This window comes from Echeneis naucrates, chromosome 23 (genome assembly GCF_900963305.1).
Source record: "Echeneis naucrates chromosome 23, fEcheNa1.1, whole genome shotgun sequence".
Lineage (NCBI taxonomy): Eukaryota > Metazoa > Chordata > Actinopteri > Carangiformes > Echeneidae > Echeneis > Echeneis naucrates.
The window spans coordinates 2,642,859-2,659,439 of NC_042533.1; the positions used below are offsets into that span (position 1 = coordinate 2,642,859).

The 16,581-nt window shown below is 42.4% G+C and overlaps 2 protein-coding genes across 3 annotated transcripts; one reads left to right on the top strand and one right to left on the bottom strand.

Annotated features, from left to right (window-relative positions):
- Positions 1–3,905: 3,905 nt before the first annotated feature.
- itfg2 (integrin alpha FG-GAP repeat containing 2) lies at positions 3,906–11,030 on the bottom strand. Of its 2 annotated transcripts, XM_029495603.1 has the most exons (13): positions 10,628–11,030; positions 10,048–10,143; positions 9,901–9,942; positions 9,635–9,812; positions 9,415–9,554; positions 9,085–9,233; positions 8,908–9,002; positions 8,704–8,757; positions 7,876–7,967; positions 7,564–7,681; positions 6,397–6,570; positions 5,844–5,915; positions 3,906–4,058 (listed from the first exon to the last, which is right to left on the bottom strand). In XM_029495603.1, the coding sequence occupies exons 1-13, from the start codon at positions 10,721–10,723 to the stop codon at positions 3,991–3,993; spliced, it is 1,374 nt and encodes a 457-aa protein (XP_029351463.1). In that variant the 5' UTR covers positions 10,724–11,030; the 3' UTR covers positions 3,906–3,990. The 2 variants fall into 2 exon arrangements, with proteins under 2 accessions (XP_029351463.1, XP_029351464.1); XM_029495604.1 differs by lacking the exon at positions 5,844–5,915.
- A 2,965-nt stretch (positions 11,031–13,995) lies between these two features.
- Positions 13,996–14,861, top strand: ascl1a (achaete-scute family bHLH transcription factor 1a). Its single transcript, XM_029495508.1, has 2 exons — positions 13,996–14,614; positions 14,714–14,861. The coding sequence occupies exon 1, from the start codon at positions 13,996–13,998 to the stop codon at positions 14,599–14,601; it is 606 nt and encodes a 201-aa protein (XP_029351368.1). The 3' UTR covers positions 14,602–14,614; positions 14,714–14,861.
- The last annotated feature ends 1,720 nt before the right edge of the window (positions 14,862–16,581 follow it).

The window sequence follows — 16,581 nt, forward strand, 5'->3', positions numbered from 1 at the left end:
GGCTCTACACTGCATCTTAAAAAAGGCACTCCTTAAAAATTAAAAAGCCTACATGCAGAATCATGATATGGGATTAATAAAAAAGTTTTTTCTATTCAGCCATTCACTGCCTACCTTCCATCTCAAAGTGACACTGAGCATTAAAAAGAAGAATTACTCCGTCACATTTGAGGCATTCTGTTCCACTGATTTAAACTGTTAGGACTAAAATTTCTTACATAAATAACCCAACACTTGAAGACTACTGCGTAAAATCAAGCATCAAATTAGATTGCAATCCCCTCTGCATCTGCTGAGATAAAACGGTGGCTGCAGCTATCCCCCCAGCAAGCATCAGGGGATGATGAAACGCGGCAGAATTAAGCCTGACGCAGGCAAAATTGGGCGCCGTTAATCAGTGGTGTCGTGTCGATGGAACGTGATGAAGCTCGTGTCACTCAGGATCAGATCCACACCACCACACCCACCTCCCACCGCTCCACCAGGACCGACTATGGGCACCAGGCGAGGAGGGGGATTCTAATATCAACAAGAATGATCTGCAAAACGGAAATAAAAACACTTATTATGCTGTAAAACAATCTCTGTGATTCCTTGAGTATTATTAAAATTGTATTTCTGGTCTAAATGTGTGATCGTTGAAAAACTGAGGCTCCCAAACAAATCTGAGGTGTCCTTATCGCCTCTACTGCTTCCTGTAGGAACGATGAGGTCTGACAATGAGCTTTATCGAAAACCCCAGATTCATGTTCTTTCAAAGCCTGCGTGTAATTATCCTCACATATCCCAGTAAATGCCATCCCTGGCACTCGTGACTCATCAGCATTGTATTCGAGGTGTGTGAGACGAGTAAAATAACCATGAGCCGTCTGAACATTGCTTGCTGTGTATTTTCTGCAGATATTTTGATATTTAAAAATAATTCAGCACAATACAAAAAAAATTGTTGGTAATTCAGCGTTTTCCCTTTTTCATTTTTTTTTCTTACTGATTTTGGATAGAGGTTTGAGGAATCAGCTGAATTTGTAGCTTTCCTTTGATACTCTGAGTGTCTTTGGAAGTGTCAGTAAGGCAGAGCTGCTGGTGATTGTTTAGATTGATGGAGTGATTAAATGTTACACCTCAGCTGTGTGAGCTCTGGTGTCCAATTCTAAAAGTGGTCATTAAAACGGACACTGAAAAAGCTCAAGTGTTCTTACTCTTACTTGAATCATTCAGACAAAAACAAGGCACATCAAGCCATTATCTTGAGCTTTGGAAAAATATAATCCACAATCACTATTTTCTCATATTTATGATGAACAGATTAATTAAAAAAAAACAACACAGGTCTATAGAGTGTGAACTAACCTTGCCCTAACTCTATAATCCTAATGTTGTCATTTTGAGAGCCCTGATAGAGCTTGGCAGATGATTATAATGCTAACAAGCTCATGTGAAATCTGTTTTTTAACTAATAAAATGTGCCCAAAGTTGGACTTTCCAGAGTCATTTGGTTACCCAGCAGATTAGAGGACCTCGTGGGAAAGCGCACGGCAGAACCAGAGCCAGACTCTTCCAGTCATTTGTGGATGTTCCTGCTTCCTCACAGGGACACCATGACAACAGATTGTCTGAGCGCCAACAACTGTATGCATTTCCAGAACTGACAGCTATTGCCGGCCTACAAGTTTAAAACCCAGATTATAGTTGGATGAAGTCATTATTTTATTGTCTTCCGTGTTCAGTGAATTAAAGGTTTCCTTTGCTGACTACAGTCAGTGGCTTTGCAGGACTCTACCATTTACCAGACAGTCAGGAGATGAGCCTCAGGGAAGTGTGCTCTCATGTTCTGCAATCTGGGTCCTCATGACGGGTTTATTACTCACCAACATGTCTCTTGGCTGTTGTCTTTTACAGACAGAAAAGCCATGGTGTGGATATGTCAGCCTCTTCAGGTTGCGCTCTCCATAAACATAGCTATTTTTCACCGGAAAAGCCAGAAACTGACCCACGACAACAAATGATCACTATATTTTCCTCGTTCTACTCTAACTTCATGATAAACTCTGGATAAAAATTTGTATTTTTTATTATTTCAGATAATTTTTTATAATTTATATTAAGATTAAAAATAATAATCCAAACAAAATATTATGTAAGACAACTGACTAAAATGAACAAAAACACAATTTCCATAAGAATCTATCAAATAACATTCAGACTCTGGTCTGAGTTCAATGTGTTTTTCTAAAATATGTCTGTTCAAAGCAGCAGCTCCTGCATAGTTTCAAAAAGCACTGATAAAGTTATTTATCCCCAGAGGTCATGACCCAAGAACAGGATCCACAGTAGGGGAGATTTGTTTGCTATTTTATACATGAAATATGCTCCAGAAACAAAATGATTTTTTTCCCAACTCCTTGAGGAAGCAAATAATAGTAAAAATCCTTGATTAGAGCAAACTCTCCAGAGGCAATATCCACTGTGGGTCAAAGTCCCACTGATAGCTTTTCTGCTAAAAAAAGGGAGCTTTGGGCTTCGGTTGTAGAAAACACCAGAGATGACCTGGCCAAAATAGTTAAATATAAGGTCAGAGGGGTCACGACAAGGTCATTTCCCCTGTGTGGTCGTGTCCCAGGGTCAGATATGGTCTGTGCTACATGTTTGGCCTGCCTGGGAAAATACTGGAGTGAAACAGGACACAATCTGTTGGTCTAAACACAGCTGAGTCCGAGCTAACTCTGTGTTTAAGAGATGGGCTCCATAAGGGCCCAACAACACAACATGCCAGCCTGATCCTGCTTGCCCATTAATGGTCATGATAACATGAATCAGTGATCTTAATGCAGAGGAATGCTCCCCACTTATAAGGACAAACTGCAGCGATTTCATTACCTACTGACGGTAACTGAAGCCTGATTTATCCTCTGGTATAAATTACATCTTGACATGAACACACTTAATTATCACGATCATTACAAATCTGCATAACCTAGAAATTATTTGGATTACTTGACCTTTTCACAACGTGCACTGATGAGCTGAAACGGGCCAAAACTCATCTGCCCTAATTGAGAAAATCATACTACTCAAAATTCAATTTCAGCTTTCGGAGGATTTCCCTTTTTCCAACTAAGAAAAATAAGTGAACAAACAAACAAAACAACAGACAATAAATGAAGCTGATCTACAAAGTTCAGGTTCTTGGTTCTGTCTACAAAGACGTCTCTAAAGGGCAGCGACAGAGGAGAGATGGGTTGCTGTGGCCTGCTAGGACACCTGAGCCTGGACTCCCTTTTTAGGCACATGAACACCTTCGCTCAAACAGACACAAACACCCACGTAACTCATTTATATTGCATGAGAAAAGAGAGGCAGTCTCCCCCAGCGGTTATTGGATCCTCCTATTGGGAACGGTGGGTTATTTCCCCAGTACCGCCAAACGTCATGCCCTGCAGGGACTTTGCTGCCCGACTGACAAACAATACTGCCGTCTTGCTGCCAGGCAAACCTGATTATGTAACAAATGTTACATTATGCAATATCTTTAGCACTTTTATCTCCAAGATGATGCACTAGATACGCTGGGAAGAGGCTGCACAGGACAAGAAGGAAAAAGGCGCCAATGGGAGAAGTCCTTTCATTAGTTTGTCAGCGCTTGCTGACAGCAGAATAATGCTTCTGCTGCTCAAAAAAATTTGCACATCCACCAGGGAAAACAGCAGGTTAAACAGTAGTGTTCCTCCAGCACACTGTCAGCTCTTTTCATCCACTCGCAGCCTTGTGAAAAGCAACGCAGGCAGGCAGAATACCAATGACAGAGACAGTGTGTACATGTGTGATTACTGCCGGCTGTGAACGGATCAGAAACCTGAACCTGACACATCTATCTGCAGGGAATGCAAATAACAAGCGCTGCAGCATGGGAGATGGACAGTCAGTGTTTATTAACAGTATTTACAGTCAGGCAGGAAAACAGAGATGGCAGAGTGTTGACGTGTCGCCATGTTATGTCTGTGAATCCTTATAAAGGATATTTGCCACCAGTGCCCTCACTGCTGCCGTGTCCTCTGCATCTGTAGAGGAAAACACAAATGTGTGAATCATCACTGACATGAGATGCTCACTTTGTGACCAGGTAAATCTTATGACTTTCTCCAAACTAAAAGTCCATCTGTAATTGTCAGGTGAGCAATCTTCTTCTTCTATCTGCTCTAGGGATCAAAATCTCATGCTTTGCCAGGAGGATGAAATCTGGTACAGCTGTTCATGGTGCCCCCAGGATGAACTTCAAATTTCCTCCCATGCAAGAGTTTAAATTTGTACAAGCCTTCACCAAACATCTGAGAACTCACACCACTTTTTCAGCCTGAGCTATACTTTGCGTGTCAAGTGTAAAAATTTGCAACTATGTGGGTCCACATTCTGTTGGACACTAATGCACACAGATGACGTGACAAACATTTGCTGCCAATGTGTTCACGCTCATTGAAAATTGGTCATAAAGTGCCAAGAAATGCAGCAGAGTGCCGGCAAAGGCAAGAAAGATGAAGATCAGCTGCCTAGCTAGTTAGCACTGGTGTGAACAACTTGGGTCTCAAGGAATGAATAAAACCTTTCAAGTTTTATAAAGCAGAAAATGTTTTCAGCACAAAGATACACACTCACCCAAAACTTGAAGCAACTTTAATATTATGAGGGGCAACAATGCATCCAGAAAGGATGTTGGCTGGGTAATGAATTAGACTGAAAACATTAACTATGAAGCAGCTGCAAATTAATGACGTTAGATCAAAGTATACTGTGTCCTTGCTGAATAGTCCCCTGGCTATGGATGCATTTACTTCTGTAGGCACAAATATAGCCTACAAGACCTTTTACCTCTGGGTTAACAAAATATAGCTTACCTGGCAGTGTTCAACACTGTCTTTGATTAAAACATGCTGATTCCTCAAGCCGAAACTAGCTGATCATTGAACCTCAATCACGTACAGGAGGGGCTGTTTATATTTAGAAACCTTCTACTGTCGTGATGGAGATCTGACGGCTGTTTATAATCACCCTCTGACTAAAGGGCGACTATTATGGTGAATGAACAGCAGGAAGAGGCTGAGAGCTGCTGCTGAGGTCAGGATGAGGCAAACGCAGACAGCACCTACAGTAGAGTTTTCCATTTCCTCTGTCCTTCTATGTTTCCTTTTTTACTTTTGTTTGCCGTTTGTGTGTGTTCTAATGAAACTCGAGCATTTTTGTTTCCTAACTTGTAGATAATTAGCAGACAAAAACAAATATCCTCACCCCCATACTCTACATCTCACATATTTACACCGCTATTTGTCTCCTCTTTCCTTGTCCCTAGGCTGCTACAGCAGACAGTTTCCACAGTGGGTTGGGTAACACGTCTGTGAAATCATAGTCGCAAGAAACACAATAAGCCCGGAGGTTGAATTATTAACATAGGCAGCAGGAAGCTGCACACCAACAGGTTTAAAAATAATAATAATAAAATTGGAATATCAAAAATCTGCTGTAACTTTTGTATTTTCTTCTGCAGGCATAATGCTCCAGCAAATATGGCTGATCAAGTGTTTATGGGTCCTCATATGTTTTTTTTCCAACTAAATAGGTTTTCACTAATTTCACAGTGCTTTTCCGGCATGAAGTGGTTGATTTGCTGGTCATCCATCCAGACCAAAAAGCACAAGCTAGGTTTTAATTTAATCAACTTTTCCCTCTCGTGCAAAAAGCATTTTATAGCATAAAGTCTCAAAACACATTAGGACAGAGACAAGGTCAATGTTCTACCATGAAAAACATTAAAGGAAATTAACAGGAAATAAATAACTATTGTGCACACTTACAATCATTAACCCAGGTTATTGACTCAACATTGTGCTTGGAAAGTTCCTGGACTGCTGAGGTACAATTTTTCCCTTGAGAGGGGAATAACAGATAAAAAGCAAAGCATCAAAGAGCAGCATCCTCAGTTGATTAAAGATTCTCTAAAAATACTTCAGTTTGCTGACTTGCTTTGGGTTTGTGTACTTTTGAAAGCTTTTTGAAAGTTTCATTTATTTCATTTTTAGATGAAAAAAATAAATGTTTGATTTGTCATTCAGAAAACAGTGTTTGTTTATGAGGCGTAATGCGCAATGTAATAAACGGACACTAATACTGCTTATATATGAAGTGAGAAACTGAGTAAAGTGGAACAGCAAAATGTTATGTTGTTTCTTTGTGAGCTGCTACTGCGCAGCTGAAGGAAACAGAGAGTGCAGTGGCTAATTCAACATTTTTGCTGAAAAAGTAATAAAAAAAAATAAAAATAAAAAAAGTGAAATAAGATCACAATGAAAACGGCTTTAGAGGGTTAGAGCTTCATGATGTTTGACTCAGTGTGGCTGGTGGACTCACCCAGTCCCAGCTCCTTCAGATGGTCTTTAAATGCAGGTTTCTCCTCCAGGACCCGCAGCAGGTTGGTGGACTCCATCCGCTCCAGCTCCACCTTCCAGTAGATGTGGATCTTGTTATTGAAGCTGACATACACGAGGCAGGGGCTATTTTTACCCTCCTTACATGTATACTGACCTACAAACACACAGATAAAAACATAAATAATACATCTAATTATGTGTTTGACACGTGTATATGTAGGTTATCAGTCATCCATGTCATAGTTGTGTGAAGGTGGAGGTATAATCAACCTCTTAAGATCAAGAAGATCTGTCACCTCTCATCTGCCTGACGAGGGATGGGAGGTCTAAAACCTAAAAGAGCTCCAGTTGCTTTTGACTCCGGCACTTCAGACTATGTTACACACAGCTTTTACTGAATGTGTAGCAGAAACGTCTGTGATCTAGCTTGGTATGTAAATCGCAGATCGGCCATCCTCTGCTGCCTGGTTACTAATGTGTGTATGTGCTAAATCCAGCTTCCACACAAACAGAGAAACCAATCTAATCTGTTTTAATGATTGCACAGAGCAGGCAAAGAGCAGAAAGGGGGGGGTGGACTGTTTTCATATACAAAAAAAAAAAAAAAAAAAAAAAAAAAAACATCTCAGAGGAATTGGGCAGTTCAAGGTCTCTTATCTCTTTAATCCACTTACTACCCCACATGTCACATTAGCTCTCTTGGATAAACTGGCCTGTTCAAACCCTGCAGACAGATTCGAAAACAACAGAGCAAAAAAGGACCAGGAAGAGCAAAGAGTCTGTCTCAAATTGCAGCTCAATGTTTCCACCTACTGGCATCATGAGGCACCTGCATTTCATGAAAGGTAACAGGGCTCTGAAAATTGACTGCAGAGGGAAATGATTGGGCAGGAAAAGATGAAAAATAATGTTTTATCTCTCTGTTTTGTTTTTGAAACTCATCCACTCGCTCCTCTCTTCTTTTTTTTTTGTCATTTTCAAACTTCTCTACAGCCTTATTTGTGCTCGGTGAATCATACCTGAATCTAAACAATAAAGGAATGATCCATAATTTGAACAAAGCTTGAGCCACAAAAAGGCAAATATGCACAAAATATGCAAATCACATCCAATATAAAGGAAGATGGGGGAGCACGAGGCGTCTCACCGGCACAGAAAGCATTGACGTTCTCATCAAATTGGAAACGCACTACTGTCCGATTGTGGTCAATGATGTACGTCTGACCGTCCCAGGCACAAGCAACCACTTCCTCTCGGCCGTCACCCTGGAAGCCAACAAACACACACACATCTGGTGTCAGTGGTCAATTCAATTCCACTTGAGCCAATTAACCAATTAGCTAACTGTCAGAAAATGTAACTTTCACAACAAATTCAATAATTAATTGTCAAGTACATGGCCTATTGATAAGTACAGACTCCAGATAATCCTGATATCTTCATAGTAACAATAACTCACAGTGACGTCGAGCTTCTGCAGGGCAAAGAGCTGATGATCCACCTGCACTGACCACAGCAGCTGCTCTGAGCTGTCCATCAACTTCAAGGTTCCTTTAAATGCGAAGGCAGAAACAGGTGTGAGAGCAACGCTAACGAACAGTGCTGACTATTCAAAATGAACATAGGCTGTAAGTTTGGAGCTGCTACAAAACAAAACAAAACAAAAAAAAAAGAGATTCAGTACACACTGATGATTTAAATGTGAAATCAACCTTAAGTGTCATCTTGACATCTTCTTACTAACAGTGAGACTATCAACATTGATAAGGATACTTTAATATCTAGTCCAGAATAAGAAAAACATCACAGCTTGTTATGTTTAGTTCTGGTTCCATTCAAGTTCATGAAAATAAAATAAAGATACGCAGCATAAGACACAAGCTCTATTAAAACGCCTTTTCAGATTGAAAACAGAAAAACCACCTCAGCGCAAAAAGACTTTCCTCTAATGTTAATGCACCTTTTTATCATCAGCATCATGATATTGAACAGTATTTGTAGTCTAGACAAAGGTTTAGGCATATCTTCCTAAGTTAACAGTAAACTGATGGATACAGCAACATCTCAAGAAATCGACTAAACACATATCAATGTCTGTTGCTTTCAGAACACTAATGACGCTCGACATGAGATTCTGCTTTTATAGCAGATGTTAAGTTTAAACTAGCCAAATTAAGTGTGTTTGAACTCAAACAACAGAAATAAAACTACTCTTATTAGAATTATTCTATTAACAAGATACATTCTCGTCAAAAAGGATGAAAATTTTAAAAGTTCAATGACTCACCATCTAAAGTGCAGAGAGCAAAAAGTCCACACTTAGAGGATTCCTCCTTTGAACCTGATGTCAAAGAGAGACCACTGATTAAAATGTATCTCTGTCTGGATTAGGATTTTTTCCATTTTTATTTTTTTTTAGATGTTATGACTTCCCAGTTACTCATATAAAACGTGGTGTATATTGAAAAAACAACAGCTAACTGTTTGGTACCTTTGCTAATGCTGCCAATGAGGTGAGTGGAAACATTCTTGTTATGTATCCGTCCTGTGGTCAGATGGAGAACCACGTCTCTTGAGGGCCCCTCGCTGTGCGAAGAGAAGTCAACGCTTATAGTTAATGCATCCAATCAAACTCTAATCAACAGAGACATTATTTATGAGCGTTTACCTCCCGGGGGTGGCGGGGCCCTCGTCTCCAGAGCCAGAGGAGTCTTGTTGTGTCCACGAGCAGAGGAGGATAGCATAGCCACAGCCTGGCTGAGACACCATCAGCTCTGGAAGACCCTCTGGACCTGGATTCACTGACAGACTGTCCACCTGCAACACAGCCAACGTTGTTACACGCCGGAGCTTCAACTGGTTTAATGAGCATAGGGCAAATAATATACCTAACATAATTCCAAAAGAAAGCAAATCAAAATGTATTAATCACTGAGATTTGTTTAAATGAACATCTCTGATCTCTCTAATGCTAACGGTGAGGGTCCGACAGACACACCTGTCCCTCCAGGAGCCACTTCTTGAGCAGAACCAGCTGACCAGATCCAAGATCTGAACCGTCAGACGGCTCCTCCCAACGGAAAGCTCTCACCACCCGGTCTGTGTATCCCACCACCAGCTCACAGCGTCCGTCGCCATCTGTGGCCACATACAGCCATTAGACTCAAAAAGCACAACACACAGGACGCACACGTGCAACCACGGAGCCAAACATTTACCGATGTCACTGATAAGGAGGACTTTGGTGTTGGCAGGAATGTGTTGGGTGAAAAAAGGCCTCTGGTCATCAGAGGCCAGGAATTCATGCTGACTGGATGAGTCTGCTTTGCTTGCAGCGGCGGCTGTCAGATCAAAGAGGTGAAACCAGCCCTCTGCACCGACACCTACCACCAAATTCTGACAGACAGGAAACACACAATGTTGGGAACATAACACATTTTTCTCAACATGGCACAGACAATTGTTTCTGAATTCATCTCCTTACCTTTCCTTTGTTGCAGACGTCTCCAACTGCAACACATGTGAGCTACAAAAAAAAAAACAAAAAACAAAAAACAACAAACACACATTAATGTTAATGAGAGAAACCAACTCACACACTTGTAGGACAGGGATTTGCTCCTGCACTCACCATTCCCACACAGGTCCTGGTGATCCAGGGTTTGGAGTCATCGTTCTTATACACAAGCAGCTTTCCACTGGTGTCTCCTACAACCAGCTCGTTCAACTACAATAAATGAATGAAGACTTTCTTTCAAACACAATAAAAGCAAAGCAGTATAAACTTAGCATGTTCAAAAAGGAGTAGGAATTTAGGATTTTAAGGAATTTAACAAAATCTCGTTAAATTTGTTAAATTTAGATTTAAAATAAATGTAGAAAGATATTTTGTTTACTCCATTTTGTCACCTGTAATAATAATAACCTGAAAAAGGATTTATTTGGACTTCTTACATACTGAAGAAGGCAATACATGAGGTGCTGACTTCCCATCTTAATGTTTCTTCAGTTGTATTTAAAAGAAGGCGAAAACAAATATTTTAGAATAATGTTTTCCTACCAGAGTTCATGCATTTTTGACCAGTTTTAAACAATTCAAGTCTTGCACACAATCGTCATCTTTCTTTCCATCGTTGCCCACAAATTGGTCGATTCCTAAGTTGTGTAAAAACAAATAAAAACTAAAATAAGTGAGGTTTTGGCTTCATTACCGAGTCGTTGTCTGCGTCGCCCAAGCAGATCGCATGAGGAAACAGAGTCCCGGTGAAATCCAAACTAACACGTTGGATATAGTTTAAAGACCGCATAGATGCAACCTTTGGTCTAATTTAAACCCCATAAAACAACAACACAAAGCCTCGAAGTCTCCCTGAACATTTGGCTAACTTTCCCGCTGGTGTGGCGACAGCTAGCTTAGCTACCGTTAGCTCTCCAAAGTCGAGAATGGCACGTTAGCTTCAAGTTAGCTTGAAAAAAATAAGCGAATAGTAAAACAAATAAATACAATTAACCTAACGTATCTATTAAATATGTATTTAAACGCTACTTTAAAAGCTGCAAGTATCAGATTGCAACGACGGGCGTGTAGCTGCTAGCTCAAATCTCAATTTTGTAAACAAAGCCACGTGACCACACCCTACGGAAGCTCAGTAGAGTCAAGAAGCATTTTGGCGAACCTTATTAGTTTCACTCGTGTATATATTTATATTTTAGCGCACATTGTTCCGGCCATATCATAGTCTTAGAAATATTAAATAAAAAAGTACAAATCAGACTTGTACACAGTTGAATAAAAATGTGTTTTCTTCCTTTATGCTTTATGGCAAATTTATGCTTTCATAACAGAAAAAAACATCTGTATAGTTCACCCGCCATAGTCCTCCAGAGGGCGCTGCCATATCACAACATTTCATGCTTGAGAAAAACGCACAATGGAAATAAGGGTTTACACAAATACCACAGAGGGGGCACAATCCATGACAGAAAAAACACCTATCATTGAAACTGTGCCGGCTAGATTTAGTTTTTTTTTTTTTTTTCAATCATCCTTCTTCTCATCCTCCTCTTATATCTACACGCTTTATTTCGGTGTGATGGGGTTAAAGTTGGTCATGAAAAGGCTGATTGTACTGTCACTTCGGGACAAGTTTCTGAATGTCTCCTCATATGTGTTGACCATGTATGTAATTCTCATACATTCACCTATAAAAAAAAAATATGGCAACGACAGTTTCCTTCTTACACCATTTGTATCTGCTGCACTCCAATGAACAACTTGTGTATTTTGCTTGTTCGTAAAAATGAGAAAAGTTGCTTTAAAAGTCAGATACAAACATTTTTCCACTAATGCTGGTGCACCTGCAGAAGCAACAAGGAAAATAGTTTTTTAATGACAAACAAATTGAAAGATAATTCCTCCCACCACACACACAGATTATCGGGAGTGCTTATGAGTTTTTGTTTTATTGTCTCTCATACAAAGATCTCTCACTGAAGAAAAGATAAAATACAGCAAGTGGTTAAATGGGGACTGGGGCACCCAGATGTCATTTTAATTATTACACCCAGCTATGACTGGAAAGCCCCTCCAGTAAAGTGAGCGCCCTCCCAGCCTCTGGAAGCCCAGCAGCAGCAGCTCAGGAAGGGACAGGGAAAGTCCTCACAGAGCGCTAATTGGACTCTGGAAGCACACTGACAGGGCATGGATAGGTTTCAGAAAGCCTGGCGATGGAGAGGGGGTGCAGGGGGAGGCTGAATAGAACCCACGGTTCTTTTCTAAACTCTCTTGCTAGGCCCAAAAAAAAAAAAAAAAAAAAAACGGGGGTGGAGGGGGTAAGAAGGGTGGAGGGAAAGAAAAGAAAAGAAAGTATTGGTGGGGGACAGGGCTGCAGAGGGATGTGTGTGTGTGTGTGTGTGTGTGTGTGGGGGGGGGGGGGGGGGGGGGGGGGGCAGACCTGATTCTGAATGACACTGCCAACGCAGAAAAATTGTACAATTTATTACAATCCCCTCTTCAAGCTGCGCGTGCACAGGCGCGCGTAAATAAAGAGAAAGAGGGGGTCATGTCTCACACTCACACACAAACATACACACACACACACACACACACACACACACACACACATATATATATGCACGCGTGTGGAGGCAAACACTGAGAGAAGAATGTCATACATTCGCAGAAAATGGAAAATTGCGCACAACCAACAAACAAAACAACAAAAAAATAAATAATGATGTAGAGAAAAATTAAAAGCTAATATCTGTGTTGTTGTTGTTGTTTTTTTTTTTTTTTTTTTTTTGGGGGGGGGTTATTGCACACGTACAATAAGAGGCAGAAACCAGATAGAGTTGAATCGATTGTGCAAAAAAAAATCTTTTCAGTTTTTGGTTTTCATTTTTTTCCCCAGTCTGTGGGTTGATGCACTTACCACGAGCACGCGCTTTCTCTCTCTCTCTCTCTCTCTCACACACACACACACACACACACACACACACACACACACACACATTGATATAAAACAGAGGGGTGTTACAGTTTGGTCCTGGATTTGTTCCGCGCTGAAAGACGTGTTTTAATATTCTCCACTTTTCAGAGCGACAATAATCAGACTGAGCGCAGCGCGTCCACGCGACTGTAACCATATCGAGTGTATCCAATCAAACACAAAGCGTCCTCCAAGCAGCTTCTCTGGGCCCCTCTGCAGATCTGCTCTCCTCCGTTCCGCCTGTGCGGGGCCGATGATCTGCTCTAATCAAAGTGGAAAATTCGGCCTTTGGCGCACAATGCTCCCTCAAACGAGCGGCATTCAGACGCGTCTGTAACGTTGACAATAATAAATGGAGCAGCTGATTCACACGCCGAGTCCAGCAGGAGAGGAGCAGGGCCGAGTGTTCACCGTTATCACTTCATCAGCTACCACCTTTATTTTCTGCCACACAGCTCAGAAACAGGATGAGCCACAAAAACATGAGCCACTCAGATCTGTTGTGGTTATGATCCAGTTTCCATCAGAGTCCTTCCTCTCCTCTGTGAGACTTCATCATTTGGACTGAAAGCTGAACCTTTTTTTTTTTTTTTTTATTGTTTAATGGTAACACATGAACAAAGCAGGAAATTCGGATTCTCATTCAGAGTCCTTCTGCTGCTCTGTTGTGCTTCACACCTTCTGACGCTCTGATAGATAGAAAGGAGGACGGGGAAAAAAAAAAAAAAATCCCCACTGACTTGTTTGTTTAGTGCTTCAAGTGGCACGCGTCCGGCGCGCGCAATGCACCGGCACCGGCGCAGGAGCCCAAGGTGGATCCACGCGACCGGGGGGCGTGGCCAGCCCTCAGTCCAAACGCGTTGAAAAGCAGTGGCGTCCTTCCACGAGGACTCAGAGCAGCTTTGAGGAGCGCGCGAGGCAGCAGCCCAGCGGACTGCCCCGACTGAAGCCAGTGCGCCAGCACCACGTGAACGGCACGAGCGTGACGCACCGCCTCGACACTTTGGTGATTTCTTTATAAGTTTGTGTTGTTTTTTTTTTTTTTTTTTTTTTTTTTTCTTTTCTTTTTCTGGTCTTTAACCACGCTGGGGATGGACCTCACGACCAAGATGGAAATTAACATCAGCCAGCAGCAGCTCATGCCGCCGGCTTGTTTCTTCTCCGCGGCGGCGCAGAGCATCCATCTGAGCCCCGGCGGCAGCAGCTCCTCGGAGGGCAGCGGGAAGTCGGCGTCCAAGCAGCCCAAGAGGCAGCGCTCCTCCTCCCCGGAGCTGCTGCGGTGCAAGCGGAGGCTGAACTTTGCGGGTTTCGGCTACACTCTCCCGCAGCAGCAGCCGCACGCCGTGGCGCGCAGGAACGAGAGGGAGCGCAACCGGGTGAAGCTGGTCAACAACGGCTTCGCCACGCTGCGGGAGCACGTCCCCAACGGAGCCGCCAACAAGAAGATGAGCAAGGTGGAGACGCTGCGCTCCGCCGTGGAGTACATCCGCGCCCTGCAGCAGCTGCTGGACGAGCACGACGCGGTCAGCGCGGCGTTTCAGTCCGGCGTCCTGTCCCCCACCATGTCCCAGGGATACTCCGCGGACATGAACTCCATGGCGGGTTCCCCGGTGTCCTCCTACTCATCCGACGAGGGTTCCTACGACCCCCTCAGTCCGGAGGAGCAAGAACTGCTGGACTTCGCCAACTGGTTCTGAGCGTCTGAATGATGTAAGACGGCACTCAGTGTCTGACACAGACAGCCATGCAGTCACGTTAAAGGCCATCAGCAGCCGCTTAACCTCCTTCTTCTTCTTCTTCTCCCCACAGAAATACGGATCAACTGAAGTTCCTGCTGTGGTGCGCTCGGGATGGTCCCGGAGCAGAACAAGATGCACTGTACACGCGTTTTGGTCCTGCGTCCTCCCAGAGAGAAAGACACACAGACAGACAGACAGACAGAAACGGCCTAAACGTCCTGAAAACTTGGGTGGGTGGTGGTGGTGGTGGTGATGATGATGATGATGGAGGGTGGGTGGGGGAATCAGGCCAGAGATCAGCGCCAAAGGATTAAAGGAAGACGGGTCTCCTGACAGCGTGGGAATCCAAGCTTCTGTGCATTCGCCCATGAAAACAAACAAACAAACAAACAAACAAAAAAGATGCTAAAGTGAATTAATGTTCCTCAGCAACACATAAAAAAAAAAACATTATTTAATACGTCGCTCTTCAACTATGCTAGTTCCAATCACAGAACACCAACCCTTCGGTAAACCTCTCAGACCTTTAAATGCTTCCAAGTCGCGGATTTATTCTATTAAATTCTATATCAAACGCTTTTTTTTAAATATATTAAGATATTTTTGTATGTAAGAGATTTATAGATGTTTTGTACACATCCTTTTGTATATATTTTGTCTATATATTTGCGAAGTTGCTTCTATACCTCCTGCCTACGTAGACGTGTAGTCTATTATTCTCTGGCTCTTCTGTTCACGAGGTTTCCAGATGGAGTTTGACACTCCGACGTTTTTATTTTAGCACCAACGTGTCTTATTTAATAGCAAAACCATGTTCTTGCATTATGTCATGAAGTTCACAGTGATCAAAACTTATGCAGCTATTGTCCAAACAGAGCGCAATGGCCATGCATTGTCTCTTTACACTGCCAGCTCTATATCGTCTTCACATAAACAGAAAATAAAGTCTTATAACCATATTTTCTACACTCTAGTCCAAGAATAAAATGATTTGCTACTGAATTTCCTTCCATGTCTTTTCTTTTCTTTTTTGGGGGGGAGTGGGGGGGGGGGGTAAAGATTCATACTGCACAGGAGGGACAGAAAGGAAAAAAGAAAACCCACTTTTACGCACGCTCCACATGGGGTGTCCCCCTCGAAAGCTTTTAGCCACCAATCCCTCATCAAATTCCTTAATGTCCAAATTTCTCCTGCCTTCTTTCACTTCGTGAAGCGGACACAAACGATATCACAGTCGTGCAGAGAACAATCGGAACATCTGCTGGCACGAAATGAACGACTCGCTGCAAATTTCTGTGCACGCAAGGGTGAAATTTTCACCTGCTACATCACACAAAATGCTGACAAGATGTTTGATTCATTTAAGAGAAGAGGTGGAACATAAAGTAAAAAAAACAAAACAAACAACAAACAACAGTAAAAGTAGCGATAACGTCCCAAAGACGAATTACTTTGATTCTTTAATCGATGTGTGAACTTTTTTTTTATAGAAAAATATATTTAATGAGCACCCAACAAAAGCTGGAGAAAGCGTCAGAGTTAATGGCTTGGCTTTGTTTTGAATCATCGTTCCGGGTTTGAGGGGACACTTGTTGTTTAAAAAACCCGAACCCTGACCTTTAAATGAGCAGGAGGAGGGAATGCCAGCGGCAGGACTACACTTTTGAGGTTGGTTGATTCTGAGGTTGGGCTTTTGTTTCCCAAAAAGTGAGTTTGACAGGAACGGCAGAGGCTGCAACCGGACGCGTGTCTGCTGTAATGAGTGAATGGGGTTTGTGTGGTGGTCGAGTGGAGTCACGGAGCTGAGCTGAGCTGGCTGAAGTCGTGTGCCTCCTGACGGCAGCACGCCGCCCAGCACACCACCATCACCACCTGGGAGGGATCAGAAAAAGCCCTCCGTGCTTTTATTAAGCAAAGTTATGAAGGATGCAAAAAAAA